General features: G+C 43.4%; 1 protein-coding gene across 8 annotated transcripts in view; it reads right to left on the bottom strand.

Moving 5' to 3' along the window:
- PNPLA7 (patatin like phospholipase domain containing 7) overlaps nt 1–17,549 on the bottom strand; it is a 363,329-nt gene that overhangs the window by 162,106 nt on the left and 183,674 nt on the right. For all 8 annotated transcript variants that reach the window (XM_039506224.1, XM_039506218.1, XM_039506223.1 and 5 more), the window contains one exon: nt 4,852–4,912. In XM_039506224.1, coding sequence (XP_039362158.1) covers nt 4,852–4,912 — 61 coding nt within the window. The remainder of the gene's footprint in view (nt 1–4,851; nt 4,913–17,549) is intronic.

Genomic DNA, 17,549 nt, shown 5'->3' with positions numbered 1-17,549 from the left:
GTCCTCAAATCGTGGTTTAAAGACTTCAAGGTGCAGAGAATCCTCCAGCAAGTGACCCATGCCCCATGCTACAGAGGAAGGCGAAAAACCTCCAGGGCCTCTGCCAATCTGCCCTGGAGGAAAATTCCTTCCAGACCCCAAATATGGCGATCACTTAAACCCTGAGCATGTGGGCAAGACTCACCAGCCAGCACCCAGGAAAGAATTCTCTGTAGTAACTCAGATCCCAATCCATCTAACATCCCATCACAGACCACTGGGCATATTTACCTGCTAATAATCAAAGATCAATTAATTGCCAAAATTAGGCTATCCCATCATACCATCCCCTCCATAAACTTATCAAGCTTAGGGCTAGTCTACACTTACCAGCCGGGTCGACGCGGTGAGTTCGACTTCTCGGAGTTCGAACTATCGGGTCTAATCTGGATGCGATAGTTCGAACTCCGGAAGCGCCGCGGTCGACTCCGGTACTCCACCACTGCAAAAGGCGGTGGCGGAGTCGACCTTGGAGCCGCGGACTTCGATTCCGCGGCGTCTGGACGGGTGAGTAGTTCGAACTAGGGTACTTCGAATTCAGCTACGCTATTCACGTAGCTGAACTTGCGTACCCTAGTTCGACCCCCGCCCTTAGTGTAGACCTGCCCTTAGTTTTGAAGCCAGATATGTCTTTTGCCCCCACTACTCCCCCTGGAAAGCCGCTCCAGAACTTCACTCCTCTTATGGTTAGAAACCTTCATCTAATTTCAAGTCTAAACTTCTTAGTGTCCAGTTCATATCCATTTGTTCTTGCGTCCACATCAGTACTAAGCTTAAATAATTCTTCTCCCTCCCTGATGTTTATCCCTCTGATATATTTATAAAGAGCAATCATATCCCCCCTCAACCTTCTTTTGGTTAGGCTAAACAAGCCAAGCTCTTTCAGTCTCCTTTCATAAGACAGGTTTTCCATTCCTCGGATCATCCTAGTAGCCCTTCTCTGTACCAGTTCCAGTTTGAATTCATCCTTCTTAAACATGGGAGCCCAGAACTGCACACAGTATTCCAGATGAGGTCTCACCAGTGCCTTGTATAATGGTAATAACACTTCCTTATCTTTACTGAAAATACCTTGCCTGATGAATCCTAAAACTGCATTAGCTTTTTTAACGGCCATATCACATTGGCAGCTCATAGTCATCCTGTGATCAACCAATACTCCGAGATCCTTCTCCTCCTCTGTTACTTCCAACTGATGCCTCCCCGGCTTATAACAATAGTTCTTGTTATTACTCCCTAAATGCATGACCTTGCACTTTTCACTATTAAATTTCATCCTATTACTATTACTCCAGTTTACAAGGTCATCCAGATCTTCCTGGATGATATCCCGGTCCTTCTCTGTGTTAGCAATACCTCCCAGCTTTGTGTCATCCACAAACTTTATTAGCACATTCCCACTTTTTTTTGCCAAGGTCAGTAATAAAAAGATTAAATGAGATTGGTCCCAAAACCGATCCCTGAGGAACTCTACTAGTAACCTCCTTCCAGCCTGACAGTTCACCTTTCAGTATGACCCACTGTAGACTCCCTTTTAACCAGTTCCTTATCCACCTTTCAATTTTCATATTGATCCCCACCTTTTCCAATTTAACTAATAATTTCCCATGTGGAACCATATCAAATGCCTTACTGAAATCGAGGTGAATTAGATCCACTGCATTTCCTTTGTCTAAAAAGTCTGTTACCTTCTCAGAGCTTTACCGTGGTGTATTGGTATTCAAAATACCAGTGGGGGAAAAACACCATTCAAATTATAAAATGATTAACTAAAAAGATTTAATGGGGCCAGGTAATTTGGCCCTTTGCAATTAGCCAGGAAGAACACTTTGCTTGACAAATACCAGGGGATTCCTGGTTATGGTATGACCAGAAGTCTAAACTGAGCCCAAGACAGATACGTTTTTTTAAATAAATTCTGTGTGAGGGAAAGACACTGCCCCAGTTCAGAAACACTGCAGTATAGTCGGTATCAAAGCTTTACCAAGAGGACTGGAAACAGCAAGGACATATGGGACCAGATGGCTGCTTACCAATGACATGAACCGTAAACTATCAACCAAAAGACTGGCAATTGCTACCAGTAATTTAAAAGTGGACACTTAAAGCTCAAAGTTTGCTTCCTTGGTCTTGAAGTGTTTATACAACCGGAAGAAGTATACGCATCTGTGATTAATCATGTCCTAGATACATTGGCATTGTTCTGTATAGCACAGTATGCCAGGGTATAAAAGGATCCTTCCTGGACAGCTGAGTTTGGTTGGCAAATACTGCTTAAACATAGCTCAGGCAGAGGGCAGAAAATATCTTCCATGGTTCATTATATCTATTTTGCACTGAGTACATACCGTACAGCAGTTTAGAGGAAGTGTCAGATCCAATATATACATCTAAAAACCAAAGCCAAAAGAGCCACAGGATAGAACTGAAGGCTAAATTTCTTCAGCTGTTCCATTTTGCATGCACCCTGTAACTCCTGAGGGCATTTTGCACCAAAAAAAGAAAAATTCTGCACACAATATTTTAAAATTCTGCAAAATTCTGCAAATTTTATTTGTTAAATAAATGTGGAGGCTCCAGCATGGTAGTGGGGAACACAGGCAACTGGCTACACAGAGGTGGGAGATCACTGTCATGTGATCCACTTTAAAAGTTTCAAGGAAGAGACTGCTTGGCCTTTTACAGATTCATACATACCAAGGCCAGAAGGAATATATGACCATTCTGCCCTTTGTGCCCTCACATGGGAGAGTGAGGAGGCACAGTACAGACACTTGCACAGCTCAGACACTGCTAGCCAAAATAATCTAGTCTCACGAGCATAAGGCATATGTGCCCCTTGCAATAGGAGCCATACTGACACGTACTGAAAGAGTTGAACATTCTTTCCACGTCAGCGGGACAATCATAACTGCACAAGTCACTTTGTTAGGATGATTTCCAGCCTAACTGGCTATCACTTACAATTAGAGAGATTAAAATGGCCCTAAGACGTTACAAATTGGTTGTTACTTTTACTCTCTGCTTGTTTCACAAAATGGCAAAGCAAGAAATATCGAGTAGTCTAGTGAGGATTATAGGTTAAATTTAATGTACTGATGTTTTTAAGCTGTGACACAATGCAAAGTTCATCATAAGAACATACAACAGCCATACTAGGTCAGACCCAGGGCCGGCTCTAACTTTTTTGCTGCCCTAAGCACAAAAAAAGAGCACCGCCCCGCCGTAACACTCCCCCCCCCCCTCCTGAGTGCCACGCTGCCCAAGCCCCCTACCAGCGCCGCCAAAACAAAAACAAACAAACAAAACCCTCCAGCGCCATCCGGCCGAACCAAAAAAAAGAAAAAAAAACCCGAGCGCCGCCCCAAGGTGCCGCCCCAAGCACGTGCTTGGTTGGCTGGTGCCTGGAGTCGGCCCTGGTCAGACCAATGGTCCATCTAGCCTAAACTCCAACCTTTTGACAGTGGCCAGTGCCAGATGCTACAGAGGGAATGAACAGAGCTGTGCAATTTCAAGTGATCCATCCTCCATCATCCAGTCCCAGGTTCTGCCAGTTGATGGTTTAGGGACACCCAGAGCATGGGCTTATGTCCCTGGCCATCTTGGCTAATAGCCATTGATGGACCTATCCTCCATGAACTTATCTCATTATTTTTGAACCCACTTATACTTTTGGCCTTCACAACATCCCTTGGAAATGACTGACTGTGTGTGAAGAAGTACTTCCTTAAGTTTCTTTTAAACCTGCTGTTGATTATTTCACTGGGTGATCTCTAGTTTTTGTGTTATATGAAGGGGTAAATAACAATTCACTTTGTCAATACAATTCATAATTTTATAGACTTCTATCGTATACCCTCTTAGTCGTCTCTTTTCTAAACTGAATAGTCCCAGTCTTTTTAATCTCTCTTTGTATAGAAGCTGTTCCACACCCCCAATCATTTTTGTTGCCCTTCTTCTAAGTATGTGGTCCAAAGCACACAAATGAAATTCAATATGAGCTGTTTGCCTAACTCTCTTATCCTCCTTTGAAAATCCCAACCACACTGGTAGCAATGGGTTGCATGGAAACAGACACATTTCTGTAAATAGTTTTAAATCTTAGCACAGAGGTTTTATACCAGTACTTAGAACATTATTTTCTTTTAAAAGTGATTTAGTTTTATAGTCCAAGAGGAACAAACAGTAAGGGAAGTTTCCTCCCACCCACTAACAATCAATCCAATTAGTAATCTAAACTAATTCAACCAAGGCAATTCACAAGAAATTTCTCAGGATAAAAACTTGGGAACACCTAAATACTGAATAATTTGCTATTAGGCAACACAGCAAGATAAGCAAACTACAGATTCATTAGGTCATCCTGCATGCAGATTCCATTTGGTGTGATGTGATTCTGTGCAAGGTTACTGAATTCTGTATTGCTCCCTGTCCCCGCAAACCCTCTCTCTCAACAAATATTTGAAGAAGATTTCACTGTGCATGTACACCAATACCTTTGGGACTCAGTGGTGTCAATTCCATTCCATTCCCCCACCCCATTTATCCTACTTATTGTGCACTCATTCTTTGTACTTATGAAATTGTTACTCCCTTGTGATCCTGGCTAAAGTGGAATAATCAGGGGCAAATTCTTATCTCTGACAGGAATTCTCTGTTCTCAAATTTACTGGTGTAAATCCAGCAGTACTCCACTGAATTCAGTAGAATTACTTGGAAAACATATCAGTGTAACTGAGATCTGAATCTGTCCCTTAGACATATTTTCTGAGCACTGGAAATAAAGCAAATGGCCCAGGAATGGTTTCTTACCCCCCTGCTGAAGGCTGCCAAGAATCTTCTCACCCAGCAAATGAATCAGTCTAGTCACAACCTGGCAGGGGGAAAGAAATGAACATTTCAGACTGAATGCATTAAAATAAAATATCCTAACAGATAATGGAAAAAATCAAGAGAAGGGCTTAAATAGAACATTGTTGAGAATTGCTAAGGGTTTTACAAAGTACAGCTTCTCCATGGGAAGCAATTACTTCCACTCTGTGATATACATTTTTCTTGTATAAAGTTCCCTGTGTCATTTTAATTTTATACTAACCTTTAAAACTTAAAAAAATAGGTCATTTACAATCTATTCTGCTATTAAAAAAAGAACTTTTCTGGAAAGACTCGGTGTCACATTTTCACTATATCTCCAATGTGCACATACTGTGAGTATTTAAGAAAGAAAGTGTCTTGTGGTAGTTATTGAATACCATCTCATCTGTATACTGTACAATCACCCTGGGCCATACTCAGACCAGATTCCTCATATACAACAAGGTGTTATGGGTGAAGAGGTGGAACACACACATATTCAAAGCCCCGTGTACATCTTGGCAAGCTGAAATACCTTCGTGAAACTGATCTGGAGGCACAGAAAACAGGCATGGCTCATTCCAAGGATCAGATTTTGATCTCAATGGAGTTACTTGGGATTTATACTGATGTGAAATCAGTATCTGGCCCTTAATTTAATTTCAAAAGTGATAAATTTATCTTTACAAGAAGTAATCATTAGTTCCTAACAAGAGCAATGATGGAAGGCTAACAGTTGTAACACTAAGGAGTAGCTGAACTGGAAAATACTTCAGTTGGTCTTGACACTTATCAATTTATCACTAAGTAAAATAAAGGCAGTAACTGCCTTAGTAAAATTCTAGTAAACTATAACTGCTAATATGTAATAAAATACAAACACTTGGATTTTTTAAATAAAAGCCATTTCCTGGTAAATAAAAGTAGCTTTGAACCTCATGAAGATGTTAAAGAGAAAACCACCCCTCATTTTGACTTGATTAATCAACAAGATAAATGTATTGTACACTATTGCTGTTTGTCAGACAAGAAGGAACCAAGTGGCATGTGGAGCATGATTTTCTGTTGGCGTGTTGGTGTGTGACTGGCAGTTACACAGCCCCTCCATCACTAGCATGCCAAAATTAATGACATCTGTGAATGCCACTTCCCTCTCTCCTCCCTCCATGTTGTAAAAATCAATAACTTGAAACAATAAAACATAAATTTCTCCCAAGTGTAAGCACTTCAAGATTTAACCTTAAAGTGGAAAAACTTGTAAGACATCGCAGCTTGATAATTAGTATTGTTTTATGCATCCTGTCTAAAGCAGTTTTGTCCTAGGCAGCCAATACCATTGATTAAGCCTGCATAGTTCATGTATCAGGAGGTAGCCGTGTTAGTCTGTATCCACAAAAACAACAAGGAGTCCGGTGGCACCTTAAAGACTAACAGATTTATTTGGGCATAAGCTTTTGTGGGTAAAAAACCTCACTTCTTCGCATCTGAAGAAGTGAGATTTTTTACCCACGAAAGCTTATGCCCAAATAAATCTGTTAGTCTTTAAGGTGCCACCGGACTCCTTGTTGTTTTCATAGAATTATGGGATTCCATGAACTAACAAATGTGAGCTTTAAAGAGCATTTGGAGAAAAACTCAGGGCGTCTCCAACACGTCAATTACTAATGTCAGAACTGAGAGTAATGGCTGAACTTCAGACAAGACCAATATATTTGAACAATAAGTTTGCATAGAACTATATGTCTCCTACCTCCAGTATTAGGGGCAGACAAGGCAAATAGGCCATATAAAATATAATGGAAATATAAGCATATATTACAATCAGAAGCCAGAGATAGAAGAGGCCCATTAAATTATCTTTTCCCACCTCCCTGCCAGTATAGGTTTGTTCCCAAGTGTACATCTTCTAACATTTTATTCAATATAGCTTTCAAAGTCCCAAGTGATGGGATTCCCACCTCCCCCACTGGGAGAGTATTCCACAGCCCCAGTGTGAAGTATGGGCCCCATACGGTCAGTTGAATATTACAGAATATCAAAACAACATTCAGCTACAGGACAGATATTTAGACGTGTGCATGCCAAGACAGGGTAGAGGAGATTTCCGGGAACATTCCAGCCAATCCAAAGATGTTTTTTGACCTTGTACTCAAGCTACTCCCTGACTAAGCCCAGACAATCACATTGTTTGAAAGCTTCCTCAAGATGCTTTGTCAATCATATTTAGGGCCCTATCAAATTTATGAATGTGAAAAATGCATCACGGATCATGAAATATGGTCTTTTGTGTACTTTTACCCTATACCACACAGATTTCACAGGGGAGACCAGCATTTCTCAAAATGGGGTCCCAACCCAAAAGCAGGTTGCAGGGAGGGTCGCAAGGTTATTGTAGGGAGTTCGCAGTATTGGCACCCTTACTTCTGTGCTGCCTTCAGAGCTGGGTGGCCAGAGAGTGGTGGCTACTAGGGGCACCCAGTTCTGAAAGCAGCGCCACTGCCAGCAGCAGTGCAAAAGTAAAGGTGGCAATACCACAACCCCCCTACAATAACCTTGGGACCCCACCACAAACCCGTTTTGGGTCAGGATCCAACAGTTACAACACTGTGAAATTCCAGATTTAAATAGCTGATATAATGAAATGTATGATTTTTTTTAAATCCTGCAACTGTGAAATTGAACAAAACGGACCGTGAATTTAGTAGGGCCCTACTCATACTAGCAGTGACCTAGGGAGATCAACTTCAGTAAGTTAACTCTTACCATCAGTGTCCATAACTAACTCAATCTTCGAACCTTGCTCAGCAGAGAATACTAATAAAGCAGAACAGCATTTATTAATGTACAGTGGCAAAGTAATACTGGCTGTTGCTCACAAAGGAACTGACTGTCAAGCTCATTTATTTTGGAATCTCAGCTAGAATTAAAAATCAACTAACTCTGCAGCAAATATAACAAAGTTTACTACTCACCGAGCCATAAGCTGACCCTGCTGCAGTACTACAGCTCCTAGGTTTGCAATTGTGGATTTTGGTTTTCCACAGCTAAACCCAATCCTGCTAACTGCTTTAATTGTAGAAAAAAAATCCTTCTACAGTGAAATCTATTAGACAGTGAAACTGCCTCCCAAGGGAAATGCCCCATAACTTGAGAATTTTTTTAAGATAATGTCTATACATATACTGTATTTAGTTAGCAGGCATGCTGGAGTGTCAGTTCGCACCTACAAAATATGAATCTACTGTAACAGTTATGGAGTTACTATTTAACCATAGTTTGCACTTCTAATGCACCTTTCACCTGAGGAGCTCAAGGAGGTTAGCAAACGACTAACGTCTTGATTCCCAATCTGCTGCTCCTACCACCAGGAGACAGGATTTGCCTTACTAGTTAAATCAAACCTTACGCCCCTGGAATGGCTGTGGAAAAATTGTTTTTCCAATGCCCTGTGTGAGAGAAGCAGGCTGCTTACCATCATAGGATGAGTCACCATGCTGCTGTCATGGAAACATACAAGAACATCAATTCTGGATCTAAGATAGGAACTGGCCTGAGATTTCCTTGGAGTTTTAAAATATGCCAAGCATTTTCTCATAAAAAGGTACTGTGCTCTTTAGAAAAAGACTTGGCCCACAGTCTTCTGAGAGGCCAATATAAATCACAGCTGCTGCTATTCCCAACCTGAGACTTGAGCTCTTTGAGATTCCTCAGAGCAGTCAAAACATGCATTGTAATAGCCTCCCACAGTAAAGAACATAGTTAATACAGAGCCCATGGGAAGAATTCTAATACTAACGGTGAAGAAATTCTCAGTTAATTTCCAACCACCTTTATTCTGCGCCACAATGAAAGTGTATGAAAACCCGACTTAGTCAACTCACTCCCTCAGGTCCAGGAGCAATTCTGGCCAAGTGCAACCAGGGAACCACTGGTTTCTTCTCTGGTAGAGAGGGGAATGCCAAGGAACAAACCATCCCTGCTTCTCCTGAGAAATGAGTAGCATGAGGAGCTGGAGCTGCTATACTTCCCCCAGGAGAGGAGTGGAGAGCAAGTAGCAGAGCAGCCTTGTTTTTAAGAAGAGAGATGGGGCATCAGGGGCAGGGAGCTGGAAAGCAAAGGGCCTCCTGAATGCCCAGGACAGTACAATTGGTCTAAAGGAGGCTACAAGAGTCTAGAACTTTTCAGCACATCTAGGGCTGCCTCTATATTGACAGAATTGGGACTTGTAACTTTCCACCAGGGCTACTTCACTATGCATAGCAACAGCAGATCCTGTAGTGAAGACAGGGCTCAGACATTTTTAACACATTATACAAGTTAGACGGCATGGTGGGAAATACACCTCAGTCTTCTTGTACACTACAGATTCCAGCATCACTGCCACCAGCAGAGTTGAACCAGTGGTGAATTTTGGGCTCCATTTTTGAAAATGTAGGCAAGACTTAGAAATCTCAGTGAGGTGGTTCTCCCCCCACCCTCCACAGGCTGGAGGAGAGTGAGCTGTCTTCTCTTTGCAAGCAGAAGAATGCACCTGGGAATGCAGCATTCACTCATCTCTATTGTGATGTGCATCATCTGGTGCCAGACAGTAACTCCACTAGCACAAAGTGTAACATCTCTGGCATGTTGCAGTATCTGTAGTGCACTATAGTCACCATGGCACCTGCTAACCCACATCCAATTCTACTCAACAGACCTCCTAACACATTACCAGTTTTTACAATCACAGCTGTTGGCAGATCACCAGTCAGCTAGTCTTTACACCACTACTCATGGAAAATCTATACTTCTAAAAGTCAGCTCGTTTAGAATTGAGACTCTCTAAAACGTCAGACAACTTTTGAAAAAGGTTAGAAGTGCACTTGAGTAACCATTGTGTTTGTGGAGCTGGACAGGATCCGGTAACTGTGTCCAGGAGAGTAAAAGTATCAGAACGCAAGCCTGCACTGATGTGATCACACTAACTGTGATATCAGAACAACTCTTTTAAAGATTGTCAAACTGAATGCTACTACAGTTATGGTCCAGGAAACTCCTTTTCATGGAGGTGGTTAAGAAATATACCCAGGGTAAAAATTCTCAAAAGCACGTGGAGTGACTTAGGAGCTTAAGTCCCATTTTCAGGAGAGACTTTGGGACTTCAGAGGCTAAGGTCATGTCTACACTACAAAATTAAGTTGACTTAAGTAATTAAAACAGTGGTTCACGTCCACACTATGCTCCTTCTGTTGGTGATGTACGTCCTCACCAGGAGCGCTTCCACCAAATTAACTGTGTAGAGCATGGTGGGGCACTGACAGCTGGAACCCCATGGAGGAGGGGGCTCCAGCTATCAGCCCCACATTTGGGGGGGGCTCCTGCTGTCAGCTAACAGGTGATGTAAGTAGTGCAGTGTCAACACGGACACTGCGTCACCCTAACTACATAGACCTAAACGCTACACCTCTAGTGGGCAAAGAGATATTAAGTTGATGTAGTGGGCGATTTACATCCGTGGGAGTTGCATTTTACCTAAGCTGCCTTATATCAACTTAACTCTGCAGTGTAGACCAGGCCTAAGTCTCACTGACTTTCAGTGGCACTTTGGCTTTGAGTGATCAAGTCATTTAGGTGCTTTTGATAACCGTACCCCTAATGATTTGGCAATGTGCTTTCGAGCACTGCAAAATTTTAAACAGAAGCCTAATATCCAAATGCTTCCAGCCCTGGCCCTCTTAATATGTTCACAGATTAACTCCACCAGCTCTCCTCCTCTGACCCTACTCTCAGCTGGCTTACTTCAACTTCAGAACTGAACACCCTTCAACACAGTGGGCTAAACAGTACTTCAATTATATATAATTTGTTCCAGTTATAATACAAGTGCACCGCTGTGCACTCCATCCCCCCATATGATTTCAATTTCATTGATATCCCTCTTCTCCAGAGCTCTGTTTAACAACTACTCCAGTCCCTATTCTCGACTATCCATGGTTATTCTACACAATTATATTTCAAGGAACCTGTAATTCTCTAGGTCCATTTCCATCTATGAGTTACCTACATGATCTTTCAATGCCAGAGTTTTAGCTAAAATTTTGTTTCCATTCATCTGTGAAATTTAATTTGCTTTACTGTAAACCATCCTGAAAAATCATTCTAATGAGAATTCAGTTCTAAAAAATATATCAGTGGGAAATGTTGTCTTTTCTTTGTTTCATCTATAGTTTGGACTTCTGGGAAAATTTACAACTTGTTTATTTATAGAAGCTGATGGTGCTAAACACATCTAAATTTAATTTTCCACTTTAGATAACTTAATTATTAAAAATACTGCTCACTGATCATTTCCACAAAAACCATCCCAACAGTTGATTTCCACATACAGAGACCATCACTATTAATTTACTGGCAGTAAGTTGATTCACAGCAGAAAAGCAATCTTCATTTAAAAAAATACAATCCAAGGATAATGAACAGAATTATGTCTCAGAAAAGTTGTGCTCTTTGTCCTATAACAGAAATACATATCACTTTACAGCAATTTTTGTGTAAGAAAAATTACATTGCTATGATATTCTATAATCCATCCCTCCCTGATGCTTTTGACAGAAATAAGTCTTTGGCAGTAGCAATCATTTTTCACTGGTTAAATCTCAAGCACAGAAGAATCACATGATATTAGGAGTGTACCTGCCTTAGCCAAAATTTCAGATCTTTCACCTCTACCTAGAAAAGTAGGTTTCACCTGAAAGAGTGGCTAAGCTTTGCTCAGAACATTGACGTTAACAAATGTAACTTCAAGGAGAACATACATCTCCTCCCAAAGCTGCCCGATGGATAGACATGGCCATGTAATGGTGCAGACTTGCTGGGTCACAAACTAAATTAATTGAATTTAACATTAGAAGGGACCATTACAATCATCCAGTTTACCTGCACAGCACAGGCCAGGGATTCCTGCACCAAGCCCATAACTTCTGGTTGAGTTAGAGAATCTCTTTTAGAAAGAGAAACCAGTCTTCATTTAAACACTCCAGGACCAAAGGACGAAGAATCCACCACATCTTTAGGTACGTTGTTCCAATAGTTAATTACCTTCCACTTAAAATCTGCACTCATTTGTACATGAATTTAGATAGCGTCGGCTTAGAATCATAGAATATCAGGGTTGGAAGGGACCTCTGGAGATCATCTAGTCCACCCCCTGCTCAAAGCAGGACCAATCCCCAACTAAATCATCCCAGCCAGGGCTTTGTCAAGCCTGACCTTAAAAACCTCTAAGGAAGGAGATTCCACCACCTCCCTAGGTAACCCATTCCAGTGCTTCAACACCCTTCTGGTGAAGAAGTTTTTCCTAATATCCAACCTAAACCTCCCCCACTGCAACTTGAGACCATTACTCCTTGTTCTGTCATCAGGTACCACTGAGAACAGTCTAGCTCCAGCCTCTTTGGAACCCCCCTTCAGGTAGTTGAAAGCAGCTATTAAATCCCCCCTCATTCTTCTCTTCTGCAGACTAAGCAATCCCAGTTCCCTCAGCCTCTCCTTATAAATCATGTGCTCCAGCCCCCTAATCATTTTTGTTGCCCTCTGCTGGACTTTTTCCAATTTTTCCACATTCTTCTTGTAGTGTGGGGCACAAAACTGGACACAGTACACCAGATGAGACCTCATCAATGTCGAATAGAGGGGACTGATCACGTCCCTCGATCTGCTGGCAATGCCCATAGTTATACAGCCCAAAATGCTGTTCGTCTTCTTGGCAACAAGGACACACTGTTGACTCATATCCAGCTTCTCATCCACTGTAACCTCTAGGTCCTTTTCTGCAGAACTGCTGCCTAGCCACTCGGTCCCTAGTCTGTAGCAGTGCATGGGATTCTTCTGTCCTAAGTGCATGTTGGGGCTGGGATGCCCAGCTCGGGGGCAGGCACGGGGCCCGAAGCAACTTCCCAACCCCTCAGCCCCGGTTGCTGCTGTGCGGGGGGATGCTCCCGGCCGGGGGTGCACAGGCTGGAGAGCAGCGGGACACGGGAAAGTTGGAGCCTGGGGAGGAGGTGGCTGTTTCGGGTGGCTAGGAGGGACGGGGGAGGAGAGGGAATGTGGCATGCTCAGGGGAGGAGGCAGGGCTGGGGATTTGAGGAAGGGGTCCAATGGGGGCGGAGAAGGGGCAGAGTTGGAGTGGGGACTTTGGGGAAGGGGTTGGAATGGGGGTGGGGAAGGGGCGGAGTTGGGGGAGGGCCGGGGGCCCCGTGGAGTGTCCTCTTTTTTCGATGTTCAAATATGGTAACCCTAACCTGGACCTAATAAATGTTACCCCAAACTCCAAAGGGACACAGGAAGCTCCTGTGGAGAAGCTGTATAAGGAAAGGCCTGAGCGAGAGGGCAGAGCAGAGGGCCTAGAGGGTGATCCCACCGGAACAGAAAGCCTGTAAGAGCTGCTCCTAGAGAGGGGAGCCTCCTAGTTGGACGGCTGCAGTCAGCAAGCATCCAAGAGGGCCTAGTCTCAGCCAGGGGTTTCCCAGACACTGGCCAGAAGTCCAGCCTGGCAAGGATCACCTGTTATCCCAGGAGAAGAGTCACAGTGGGAGGACTTCCCCAGACACCTGATTCCAGAGATGAGGCCTAACACCAGGGGCAAAGACTGGAATTGAGAGAACCCCTGGGGAAGAACCTGGGTAGAGGTGAGCACTGGACTAAAACACGACCCAGTCACCCTGAGATGTTGAGGGAGAAAGTTTTGTTTATGTTTTGCATTGGCTTTTCCATTAATAGATAAGACCCTCCACAACAGGGTGCTCTTTTGCACCTAGCCATCTAGTCAGACTTTATGATACCCTTGGCTAGGGGGAAATCAATTAAGGGCTCTCCTGCAACACCATGCCTGCCTGCAAGGGACCATTGGGCCAACCCAGAATGATGACAGTATAATTTGAGGGGACCCTATCCCTTATTCCCCAATCTGATGCGCCCCCCGCCCCCATGCAGGCATTGCACATGCTTCCAATATAACAGCTATGCAAATGCAGCTTAGTCCTAACCAACAACCCCCATTTTTGTCCCAACACTGGCCCTCTCCAAACACTGCCAGCCACGCCCAATGGTGCAGTATTGTTGTGATGTGCACAGAGAGACAAGGACAAAGCCAAACATTTTCATCTGTGACTTTTTCAGGATATCAGTTAAGGTATTTAGTGTTTAAACGCCAGTAACCAACCCATTAAGTCAGCTTTATTTCAACCATGTTAAATGATAACTTACTGAATCCTATACTGCAGGATATTAGAGACCCTAGCACACATCGGTGGCTTAGCCCATCTCCTTGTCCTTTGCCTATCCATTACTCAAAAAAAATCAGAAGAAACTGACTTGAGGGGCTGCAAAGGGTTTACTGGTAGGCTGGGCATAATTCAGATTATCGTTGTCAAGGTGTCACCCCCACTCTGAACTTTAGGGTACAGATGTGGGGACCTGCATGAGAGAACCCCTAAGCTTATGTACCTGCTTAGATCTAGTAGCTGCCACCATCAAATAGTTTAAACAAACGTTTATGGGAGAGTCATTTGGAAACTCTGTCTTCCCCTCAAATATTTCCCCAGTCTTTATCGCCCTTTCCCTGGCAGGATTGAGACTGATTCACCTCCCACCAATTCCTGGTGAGCCCAGATCCAAAAAACCCTTGGATCTTAAAACAAGGAAAAAATCAATCAGATTCTTAAAAGAAGACTTTTAATTAAAGAAGAAGGGAGAAAGGAATACCTCTGTGAGATTAGCATACTCAACGGGTAGTGATCAATGGTTCCATGTCTAGTTGGCAGCCGGTATCAAGTGAAGTGCCCCAAGGGTCGGTGCTGGGGCCGGTTTTATTCAATATCTTCATTAACGATCTGGAGGATGGTGTGGACTGCACCCTTAGCAAGTTTGCAGATGACACTAAACTGGGAGGAGTGGTTGATACACTGGAAGGTAGGGATAGGATACAGAGGGACCTAGACAAATTAGAGGATTGGGCCAAAAGAAATATGATGAGGTTCAACAAGGACAAGTGCAGAGTCCTGCACTTAGGACAGAAGAATCCCATGCACTGCTACAGACTAGGGACCGAATGGCTGGGCAGCAGTTCTGCAGAAAAGGATCTAGGGGTTATGGTGGACGAAAAGCTGAATATGAGTCAACAGTGTGCCCTTGTTGCCAAGAAGGCTAATGGCATTTTGGGTTGTATAAGTAGGGGCATTTCCAGCAGATCAAGGGATGTGATCATTCCCCTCTATTCAGCACTGGTGAGGCCTCATCTGGAATACTGTGTCCAGTTTTGGGCCCCACACTACAAGAAGGATGTGGACATTGGAGAGAGGAGAGAGGGCAACAAAAATGATTAGGGGGCTGGAGCACATGACTTATGAGGAGAGGCTGAGGGAACTGGGATTGTTTAGCCTGCAGAAGAGAAGAACGAGGGGGGATTTGATAGCTGCTTTCAACTATCTGAAAGGGGGCTCCAAAGAGGATGGATCTAGACTGTTCTCAGTGGTAGAAGATGACAGAACAAGGAGTAATGGTCTCAAGTTGCAGAGGGGGAGGTTTAGGTTGGATATTAGGAAAAACTTTTTCACTAGTAGGGTGGTGAAGAACTGGAATGGGTTACCTAGGGAGGTGGTGGAATCTCCTTCCTTAGAGGTTTTTAAGGTCAGGCTTGACAAAGCCCTGGCTGGGATGATTTAGTTGGGTCCTGCTTTGAGCAGGGGGTTGGACTAGATGACCTCCTGAGGTCCCTTCCAACCCTGAGATTCTATGATTGTATGATTCTATGCAAGCTACTCTTACAGACAACAGATTCAAAACACAGAGGATGTTCCTCTGGGCAAAAACTTAAAGTTACACAAAAGAAACCCAATTTGATTCTCCCTTTTATGCAAAAGAAGTCACAAAAGAAAATAAATTATTTTTAATACATTCCTTCTCTAAATACTTACTACTTTTAAGAAATGTTAGATGGCTGATTCCTGGATCCTTCACTCCAGCACAAACTTACTGAACAGACAAAAGACTGATTTCCCTCCTCCCTCTTTGAACACATCCTGTCCCCCCATTGGTTCCTTTTTAAAGGAAATGGATTTTATCTACTTATTTTAGAATCTGCTTCCAGGCATGCCATAGTGAATTCTAGCGACATGACTTGTATCAAAGAACACCACGCAAGAGTGTGATGCCAGAGATTAGGGCACTAACCTAGGACCTGAGTTTAGAGTGGTTTCACAATTGTACTGCTTGGTTCTGAGTCTGTTCAAAACCATCCTCCATCTGGGATGGTGAGCCGTACTACACCCATTTGAATATTTCAACTATAAACTTTTCCTAAGTGGATCAAGCCTTCCCTGGGGGTTTCTGCCATGTGCAGTTATTTCAGTGATGTACTCCTATCTCAAGACGCTTCCCTCAAGCAACGTGCATACTGTTGTATTCATTCATTACGCTTGGTACGGTGGCTATGTTCAATAGGGCAGGAGAGGCCACCGGCTTTCCTGGATTCACTATACTGTGTGTTCTCACAAGCCATTAAAATCAATTTTTTTTGGTACCACGGGAGGGGTGGGGTGTGGGGAGAAAGGAGAAAGCAAAACCTACAGCTGAACCTTAATCACCAGTTGTGGCTCTCAGATAAGGCAGGCATGTTGGGTGTACTCAGTCCCAGTATCCCAAAGTCCAGTGGGTCTCGGGCAGTGCTTTGACACCTCTCTGCCTCTGGTACTTGTGAAGGTTCACTATCTGATTGAGGACAATCAGATAGTGAACAGCTAGTACTTGTTTTGGCATTGCTGTTGTCAAACCATTGGAAGTTTTCATGTGAAATCTCTTCTGAGGCTACTCAGTGTTGTGACAAGTAGGGTATCTCACAGGCTAAATGTTTGCTTGCCTTCGTTCATGTTCTCTGAGCTGCTGTCTGTCCCATTTTAAAAACAACATCTGGGCTGCTCTCTACAAATGTTCTTAACAGGCCTGAACTAAATGCTATAGAAGTGATCTAGATATAATGGGAACTTAGCACAGGTAAGGCAGCCAATATTACTACTTCACGATAATCTGAATTATGCCCTTGTCATAAACAGACAGTTAAGGGTTAATTCCTCTTTTACCTGTAAAGGATTAAGAAGTTCACATAGCCTAGCTGACACCTGACCAGAGATAATAAGGTCAGTAATACTCAGCATGGATTTGTCAAGAACAAATCGTGTCAAGCCAGCCGAATAGCTTTCTTTGACAGGGTAACAAGCCTTGGGGATAAGAGGGGAAGCAGTGTTATATCTTGATTTTAGTAAGGCTTTTGATACCGTCTCACATGACCTTCTAGTAAACAAACTAGGGAAATACAAGCTAGATGGCGCTACTACAAGGTGCGTGCATAACTTGGTCAAAGTCAAGCTGGAAGGGCATATCAAGTGGGGTCCCACAGGGATCAGTTCTGTCGGGTTCTGTTCAATATCGTGATCAGTGATTCAGATAATGACATAGAGCAGGGAGGGCAAACTTTGGGTTTTGTAAATTGTATGGAGGGCCGGTTAGGGGAGGGGGATGTGGCCCAGCACCCACCTCCTATCTGCGCCCCCCCCAGGACTCCTGCCCCATCCAACCCCCACCGTTCCCTGTCGCCCCGCCCCCAGACTCCTGCTCCATCCAAC

The sequence above is a fragment of the Mauremys reevesii genome, linkage group 19, assembly GCF_016161935.1.
Source record: "Mauremys reevesii isolate NIE-2019 linkage group 19, ASM1616193v1, whole genome shotgun sequence".
In the NCBI taxonomy this organism is placed as follows: Eukaryota; Metazoa; Chordata; order Testudines; family Geoemydidae; genus Mauremys; species Mauremys reevesii.
The sequence above is the reverse complement of the archived record's forward strand: the minus strand, read 5'-3'. Positions and strand labels throughout refer to the sequence as shown.